Source organism: Phasianus colchicus, chromosome 11 (assembly GCF_987193195.1).
Source record: "Phasianus colchicus chromosome 11, bPhaCol1.hap1.1, whole genome shotgun sequence".
Taxonomy (NCBI): Eukaryota; Metazoa; Chordata; class Aves; order Galliformes; family Phasianidae; genus Phasianus; species Phasianus colchicus.
This window is the reverse complement of record NC_143446.1, coordinates 14,238,800-14,247,998: the sequence shown is the minus strand read 5'-3', so window position 1 is coordinate 14,247,998 and position 9,199 is coordinate 14,238,800. Positions and strand designations below refer to the sequence as shown.

Genomic DNA, 9,199 nt, shown 5'->3' with positions numbered 1-9,199 from the left:
CGCGACCTTGCGTGCCGGCCATGGGGACGCCGCGAGGTCAGCGTGTGTGGCTGTGGAGACCCTGTGGTGCCGGTGTACGGCCGTGAGGACGCTGTGGTGTCAGCGTGTGGCCGTGGGGACGCGCAGAGCGCGGCCTCCTCTCGGCCCCTCTGAGACAAGCGCCATGGCGGCGGCCGCACCTCGCCGGCCCCCAGCGGGCATGCGCAACGGGGCCTCCGGCGCGCTCCCTCCCTCGCGGCGCTCCCGCCTCTCCTCTCCTCTCCTTTCCGCTCCGAGCCGTGCAGCACCGCGGCCAGCGCCCGCCGAGCCGTGCGCGCGGCGCGGGGAGGGGCGGGGCCGGCCGAGGGCGGGGCGGCGCGGGGGCGCGCGCGGGCGCGGCGGCGAGCGGAGCCGGGCAGAGCCGCGCCGAGCGAGCCGAGGTAGCCCTAGCTCCGGCCCCGGCCTCGACCGCCGAGATGCTGGACCCGTCGTCCAGCGAGGAGGAGTCGGAGGAGCTGGTGGAGGAGGAGAGCGGCAAGGAGCCGCTGGCTCCCGCCGCCGCTCGCCTCTCGCCCAGCCGCCCCGGCGAGAGCCCCGGCCCCGGCCCCGGAGGCGGCGGTAGCGGCGGCGGAGGGCTGCAGCCGGGCGGACGCGCCGGGGGAGCGGCTCGGCCCGCCAGCCCCAGCCCGTCGGTGGCCAGCGAGAAGGAGAAGGATGAGCTGGAGCGGCTGCAGCGCGAGGAGGAGGAGAGGAAGAGGAAGCTGCAGCTCTACGTCTTCGTCATGCGCTGCATCGCCTACCCCTTCAACGCCAAGCAGCCCACCGACATGGCCCGCCGGCAGCAGAAGGTACCGCGGTGCTGCCCTGCCCTCCCCGTCCTCCTGCCCTCCGGCGCCCTTCGCGGCGCTGTGCCCCCGCCGCCCTCCTGCCCCCCGGCTCTCCTGGCCGCCCCCTGCCCGCTCCCGGCCCCGACGCCCCCCGGGCGCCCCAAGGGCGGTCCCGGCGCGGGGCACCTTGGCCCCGTGTGGGCCCCGTCCCGGTGGCGGCTCCGCTGCCGCCCGGGCACCGCTTCTGGTTATGCAATATGGGAACTGGGGATGTCCGGGATTTTGGCCAGCTGGAGGTTGTTGAAAGGAGACAAATAGCGTTTATGGCGTGCGCCTCGTCCTCCTGCAAAAGGAGTCTGCAAGTTTGCGCTTACTGCAAAGTTCCTTTCTCTGGGAGTTGACTTAAGGAGTTGGAGAGCCTCCTTCCAACTTCTCCCAGCGTGTGCTCCCCCGTTCCTTGGCAAAGTGTGACAGCAGGGCTTTGCCACAGAACAGCTGCCGCGATGTCCTCCCTGCATGTGGCACAGTGGCACCGAGCTGTGCCAGGAGCCCCTCATCTGGGCACCGGGGCTGACACAGAACTGGCTGTGCTCACCAGCATAGACAAAAGTTTCTGCAGCACCGGGATGCAGACGTATCCCAGCAAACACAGCCCACTCTCCTTCGTGGTGGGACGCAGCTCGGGGTTGGACGGCTGTTGTTTATTCCCGGTTTTAGCTGAGTTTCATAGATGGCCTTTGTAGTCTTGGTAGCATCCTGCCTCCACAAATGACCTTTATACCCAGGGAGACTCCTGGATGTATCGATGGGAATGACATTCATTCAGCTCTGCTACACCAGAGGACTATTATTAGTCATTTGAACATACGGAGGTAGGGAAGTGTATCCGTTCTGCACGTAAAGGCAGTATAGGACAATCTGGTGCTGCTGGAAGGTTGATGATCTGCTTTGTGAGAAGGAAGCATGTGGCTGAAGATATGACAAGGTTTAGAGAGTTTTTGATACACGATTTTTGCTTACAACTCTTTTTTCAGCAAGTTGTGGATTTTCAAAGTCATTTTGACTTCTGTTTCCTTCCTAACTTCTTCATGTTAGGAGAATGTAATGGAGTTTATATAATTCCTCGTCTTGGAGGGATCCGAGCAAACAAACCCAGCAGCTGTTCCTCACGTGAAAGTGCACTGAGGACAGAAAGGAGTTTTTCCAAAAGCAGCATCTGTTGGTGTGGGGATGTAAGGCTGGGAAGGAGGGTGAGGCACAGCTGTGAGGTCAGTGCTGTGCTGTGCAGTGACAGGAGGGAGTGGGAGACAGGGGAGGGATGTGCAGGTGGAACAAAGAAATGGGAAAATTGATGACCTGGCAGCAGGGCTCAAAGGAATGGAGAAGGTGTGTAGGACCTGGGGAGAAAATAATTTGTTCTGTGTTAAATGTGGGAAAGATGCTTGGCTTCTTTATAAATACAGCTCAAAAGGATGTCTCGCAGGGGCTTAGCATCTCCCCACAAACTTGGTCCTTAAATGGAGTTTGGAAAGCTAAATTTACCTTGACATGTCAAACTGAATTCAGCCTTTTAATGGTGATTTCTCTGGGTTTTCTTCTCCTGTATGTTCCCATATTCAGCTGTCCCAGGTTCTGGGAGTAAATCCTTGTCCGTGTTCCTAAGCCTGACTCCTACTGAAGTCATTCAGAGCGCTGCCAGTGCTCCTTATGGGCTCTATGTGATTGCTGCTTTCCTCTCTCTATTGACCTCCTGCCAAAACCCCATCCCTCCTTTCCCAGCCTGCAGGAGACCCCAGGATGACACGTGTGGGACTCGTTCCCCCTCACGGAGCACGGAGTTTTGTTGGGAAGGTTCTGCTGGGTTTAGTCTTTGTAATGAGAACTTTGTGTATTGCTGCAAACCCAATAGCACTGCAAATAGCAGATCACTGCATCCTGCTGAGCTACTCGGTGCTGCTGAGTCCACTTTGTAGCTTCCTTTTCCATCTCAGTGATGGAAGAGAGGCCAATTGGTTTTGTTGTCGGTGATGCAAATGTGACCAGGATGGAAATAGCAGTTTTGCTGTATATCACTGGAGCTTGTTTGGGTCCTTGTGAAAGCCTGCAGGCAGTGTCAGGTGTGCTTGCAAAGTAGCAAAGAGCTTAAGCTTGTGCTCTGCTGAACAGTGACCGATTCAAGCAGTGTGCTTAGTGCAGAGCAGGTGTGTGGGGTCAAACTCTCTTAAACCTGTGACAGTGCATCTTAAAGTATAGCCTTTCTGCCATTTTGGCACGCGTACAGGTGCTGCAACTGTTAGGATCATAGTAAAATGAACACAGCATTCTAAATAATCACATATTTCTTCACTCTCCTGGGTTGAGTTGTTGCTCTCATCCTGTTTTTGCACTCTCTTCGAACCACTGACGTGTCGTCCTGGGACTGCTGAGACTCAGGTCACAGGTGGTGGTGAGACTTGTTGGGGGAGCTGCTTTGCTGGACCCAGGGAGCCCTCGGAGCTGTGGGGTTTGCAGCTTTGCAGCCAGGAGAGGAAAACAGATGGTATACTTTTCTTGCTTTCTGTCCGTTCCTTCGTTGCTCCTTAGCAGCACAGAACAGAACACGGGTGCTGTGCTCAACAAATTGTCTGGAATCCACAGAAAATGATTATTTTCAGTTAAAACACTTATCATTTATTTTGCCAGTGCCTTATCTTAATTTAATTCTAGCTGATATTAAATATTTGCCATAGTTTGGCTATTTATGCGCTTGCAGCTGATTGAATCGGGAAGCAGGTAATTAAATAGGCTGGAAGCTTGGTCTTCGGCTGTTGTAAAACTTTGCAGCTCCTGATCTGGACCAATGATTCAATTATTCAATCTCTCAGGCCAGAGATGTTATGAACTGACAGAGGGGAGGAATCATCTGATCATGCAACCCCTGCTAAAGCCCATCGTTTGCAGAAAGTATAATTTACAGCCTTGCTCTGCATAGTCTAGACACTCTACTCTCCCCGAAGCACTTTGCCTCCTGCACGGTTTGTAATTCCTTCTGACAAGTTATGAGTCACTCGTGCTCAGTTCACCTAAGTGGGAAGTGGTCTACAAGTCATTTCCATATGTATTTCTTTAGCTAGCTGAAAGAGTAATTAATTTTTAGTGCAGTTCAGCAATAGGAACCCAGGCATCACAGTGCTGGCACTAGCAATGTATGAATGCAACCCCTTGTTAGCTGCTGCCAGTACTTTAATCCATAGGAGTACAAGGTAAGCATCCTGCTTACGTTTAGTTATGTACATGTGATTAATATGCGAGGCTTAATAGATATGGTATTGATCAATAAAGCTGTTGCTCAGTTGGTGTCAACATCAGTTCTGCCAGTGGCTTTGGCAGCACTAGGATTTCAGCCTCAGAGTGATCTCTGCTGTAGTATGTCTCCAAAAATCTAGGTTAATTAGAACAATGAGTTTAGGAGAAGGGACTTGTCACCAAGGAGGATGGGTGGAACTCTGCCAGGTGGGTTTTGTTCCCAGCTGTCTTTCCTCCTGGGAATGGAGATAGAAGGGAAGGTGGCCTCGTTCCCTGCTCTGGGACAGCCTGGAGCACACGGGAGGGAAAGCAGAGCTTGGGAGACTGCCTCTGCCTTGCCTGGCTGTTCTTCTGGGTCGGGTGGGCATCGCTATGAGCACCACCTGTAAGTGCTGTCACTGAGTTTGCTGTGAGTGAGCAGTTGTTGGTTGAAAAAGTGCTTTTAGTGACCGTACTCTGCACTGTCTGCCTGTGATTCAGGCTGATAAACAAGTCAGACTTTTTCTTGAATTTAAACACCTGAGTCAAGATGTCTTACAAATGTTTATTCAGCTTGGGGTAAGCCATGCAGTGCTCACAGTTACCGTGGTTCAAAGCCTGCTTGTCTCAGAGCAGGATGGGGAGCTTGGACTTCCAGCAGTGTGACAAATACAGGCTTCTGGATCATGACCCATCGCTATGGGATGCACCATGAGCTGTGTAGTTCAGCTGACATAAGAGTAGGTGGAAAGCCGCCCTGACACACAAGTCGTGACTCTCAAGCCCTGTGCTTCATCCTGCAGTTCAGAGTGGTCTGTCCACACCCAGGTGTTAGCAGCTTAATTTAATGAAACCTGGATTCAGTCATGCTCCAGGATTAGTTTTGCTTAGTTCACTGCCTTTAGCAGGACTTGGTGTTGATGTGACCACGTGTTGTACGAGCACTCTGGCAAAACAGGATTTCTTGCTAATTGTCCCACAGTGGCCACTCGAGCTGATTTAGGGTGATGTTCTCCCAAAGACAGGATTGATTGCCTTTAGAATAGGATGAGACAGTCTATGGGTGCTAGACTCCATGTTTCCACCTCTGCTCCTTTTTTAAGTGGCATTTCCAGCCAGATGCAATGATCTAGGACAAGTGTCTCTGGGTGTGAACTGGATCTGGTCCTGTACCTGCATGGAGCAGCATATCTTCTGCTTGGGCAGGGATCCTGAGGGAGTAGCTTAGTTAACTTTGTTAACTGCTAGGCAGTTTTAGGGGGTGGGAAAAAAAGGCTATCTGTTAAGAAGTGGCTTATAGAAATCTGTCCAGTCTCACACGATTTGGACTGATGCCTTATGAACTGCATCATGTCAGCTGTGACTTCTGAATTTGATCCTGAATACACGCTGAGCTGGATTGGACAGCACTGGGAGTGGATTCTGTAAGTACAAAAGTTTGTTAGCTGCGAGACATGTTTGCAGTTGATTAGGCATACAGGGTGTGCTTATGCCTGCAGGGGAATTCAGTGGGAAATTTACCATGTTCCAGGCCCAGGTGATTCTACTTGGCATTGCCTGAGCTTGGAAGCAAGCTCCTCTCCCAGCTGAGGTCTCACCAGCTGATTGCTTCTACATTGGGAAGGGTTTGCTGCTCTTGTGTCTGGATAGAGGAGTTTTAGGTACTGGGAGGTGATGTGAGAATCATACAAGCTGAAAATTGAGCCAAAGGGAAATTTCTCTAAGATGCTACGTATCCTTTCCTGGTTCAGCTTTGCGTGTTGCCAGCACAGAGCTGTCAAGGCCTCAAGCTTTACCTTCCATCTTAGCTGACTGCTCCCACCCTTGTAATCAGAGATTACAGACTCATCGCTGCCTCGGAAGGAAGCTAATGGGGTGACGCAGCAGGAACCAGCTGCCTCGCTACCTGCATGGTGACGATGCAAGGATGAAGGAAGGACACTGAGCGCTGCTTCAGCTGGAGCTGTACTGCCGGGCTCAGCAGTGCAGGGTGCCCCCGGCCCACCCTCTGCCAGCTGGGCCTCCAGGCAGGGCCCATCTGCTGATGGTAGCTGGGGCAGTGCAGCTGCTGGGGCAGTGAGGGGTTGTTTTGGTGTGTGGCCAAGGCCTAGCTGGAGTTAGGGCTGTGCAGATAGCTTGTGGGCTCCCAGGTGGGAGCTTATGTGGAAGGGTGAGGGGGGCTGGAGGAGGATAACCAGAGAGAAAAGATCATTTTACACCTCCATTTCTAAGGTTATTCTGCATCTCTGCTGCTGGACTTTTATTTCCAGTTCCTTAAGCTCAGACCTCTGAAGCCTCCCATTGCAAAGCTCCTGCTTGATGCATGTTTCATGCAGAGATACGTGATAGATTTTTTTTTCTGTAATCTCCTTTTTGTAAACTCAGCTTCTGTCTCACACCAGAATTTTCCTGTCTGCACAGAAGTCACCCCAAAAGTGAATCAGATCCTGCTGAGCGGGACAGTCTTCCCATCCCCTATTTATAGTGCATGCAATTACCCTCCATGCATCTCGGAACTCTAATTGCCTTTTTATTGCTGTTTAGCAGTGTGTTAAAGGTTTTTGAATGCTCATGCCTTGTTTTCTCATTAGCTCTATTTATTCCTCCTTTGGCTCCCTTCTTCAACCTCATCAAATTTAGCATCTTCTCCTTGCCTTCAGGGCCTTGTGTGACTGCCACTTCTCACTTGTTTTCCTGTGTCATGTTGCTGCTCTGGATGCTCTGTGGTCTCGCTACAGCACTCTGTTGGGGCTGTCCCCAGCAAGGGGCTCCTTTGCTGGGTGAGACGGCTCAGATAAGATGTGCTGGTGTCTGCTATGGGAGCTGCCTTGCGTCAGGCAGGGCTCCTCAGTGCAGCTCTGGCAATTAGTGGCAGGTAAGCGATGCAGGCTGCCTGTGCTTTTTGGGTTCTGGTGGGAAATTGTGTTCTTCCAAACCACTTTTTTAAGCTGGAGGGTGCCATGCTGTGGTGACACCAGCTCTGTCCCCATGATGCTGATCTGTTGGTGTCACAGGTGCTGCAAATCAACCATGCTCTCCTGGGAGCTTTGCAACCACACGTACACAGGGCTGCTGCATCACGAGCTGTTCCTGTGCGTTGTGGCCTCTCCAATGCCGTGTGTGTTGGGCTGGGAACACACAACTGCTGCCACTGGGGTTTCTTTATTAGTGATTTTTCTCTCTGATAGCTAAAATAGATTTGGGCTTTGTGCTTGCATGGCACCTGGCACACTGCATCTGTACCTGGGAGCCAGCAGTAGCCTGCGTTTGTCTCATGTTGTCCCAGAGTTCAAAGTCCTTTCTAATGTTATTTGCTCTATGATTTAGCCTTGTTGTGTGGCATTTCCATAGCTTGAATTAATTTAATTATCCCCCGAGGTGCTTGCTTGCTCACAGTTGTCCAAGACTTTGTTGACCTCCTCTTGTGTATTGAGGAGCCCACACGACTCTGAATCATCAGTAAACGTAATCGTGGTGTTTGATGTTTGCTCCATGATATATACAATAAATAAACCTGGCCTTAATACCAATCTGTGCCTCCCCTGTAGGCACCTACTTTGTTCCCAACTGCATACAGCCCAGCCACTCCATCCTAATAGCATTCCTATTGACTAGAGAGATTAATATTTCATGTGAAATTGTACCAAAAGCTTTCTCAGCCTATAGGTACATTGTGCCCTCAGCACACCTATTAAGCATGATGTCAGCTCTGCAAAGATTCGGTGTTACAGGCTTGGCTCACCAGCCCATGGCTCTCTGCAGCTCACCAGTAAGGTGGCCCAAACTGCGTGGCACTTTCCTGGGTTGAACTGCTCAGCAAGATGCTGTTTCTTGGTCTGCCATCGATAAAATGATTTGTTTTTTTTTCTCCTGTGTGGGGTGCTGTGGGCTCATGGGGTGTTGCAGTAATTGTTTGGGGCAGGATGTGAGAGAGCACCAGGACCAGACCCATTACTGCAGTTCAGGCACTGAACATCCATAGGCTGCCCCTTCTGCAACTGCATGTCTCCTCCCCACAGCCTGCACAGCTGCTCCCTCTTATAATAAGGCAGTTAATAGCCTTGCATAATTCATGCTTACAAGTTGTTCACACTTGCTGATAAAAAGAGCCGATGTTTAATTTACACACGTGGGGTGTCATGTAGACCTGGCTACATGAGCCGTGCTGAGATGGAAGGCGAGATGGCAGTGAGGTGTGAAGGGCAGGTCCTGGCTGCTGCTCTCCCCTGGCTTTGCAGAGCGCGGCAGGGCTCTGCCTCTCTGTGTGTGGATACACGTGCTGACTGCCCTTGTTCTGGGCTCTTGGCGTGAGCTGCACCGCATCCTGGCCTCCAGATGTTTGTCCTGTGGCTGTGGCACACGGCTCAGCTGCTGCAGGACAGCCCACGTGAGACCAGCCACAGAGGGGCTGTCAAACTGGTGGAGCAGCTCAGTTGCTTAAACCCACACGAGCAGAAGAGCAAGGCCCCCAGTTCCATTCTGTCTGCTGAAAGCACAAGATTCAGTGGCCAGCCAGAAGCAGATGGCTTGCTATTTGTGTCCTTTCATTTTATTATTGCAGGTCTGGGAGGGAGTTACAGCTGCTCCAGTAGTGTGGCGAATCATCTCCATTTATCTTGCGCCGTTATGCCTCAGTGATGTCAGATGGTCTCTTTACATTTCGTCTATGTTCAGACTAAGCCAATCACAGTGTTTTTTCCATGAAAACTTAATGATGAAAGATAACACCAAGTGATATTTTTTTTCCTTAATCAATTGTTTCTTTTGCTGCATAACCTTCATGTTAATGGTCATAATCATTCCTTGCTGTGGTTCAAGAGAACAGACGTGCTTTTGGGATATATATGGATATCCAAATATATATATTTTGTACCTAGGATCTCCTTTTTTTCTTTCTTTTCAGCTCTGATTACTTGCATTGCAATGCTGTGACCTATATTCAAGGTGAAACTTTTGATAAGTGTTTGCTTTGGGAAGGGAGGCACACAAGCGTGTTTTTGAGGAGATTAGAGCCTGTCAGGCAGCAACACACATTTCAATTAGACGTCAAAATGCAAATCATTCAGACTTCAGTGCACGTCAAGGTGAGACTAGGAAGAACTTTAATCCATTCTGAGATAAAGTTGGAA

General features: G+C 51.3%; 1 protein-coding gene across 9 annotated transcripts in view; it reads left to right on the top strand.

The window, feature by feature from the left end:
• Positions 1–358: 358 nt before the first annotated feature.
• Positions 359–9,199, top strand: part of CADPS (calcium dependent secretion activator) — a 174,218-nt gene continuing 165,377 nt past the window's right edge. For 4 of the 9 annotated variants that reach the window (XM_090148364.1, XM_090148363.1, XM_090148362.1 and 1 more), the window contains exon 1: positions 360–827. In XM_090148364.1, the coding sequence (XP_090004490.1) occupies positions 456–827 (372 nt within the window). In that variant the 5' untranslated portion in view covers positions 360–455. Of the gene's footprint in view, positions 828–9,199 lie in introns of all 9 variants that reach the window. The other 5 variants (XM_031606364.2, XM_090148359.1, XM_090148358.1 and 2 more) reach the window with 2 other exon arrangements.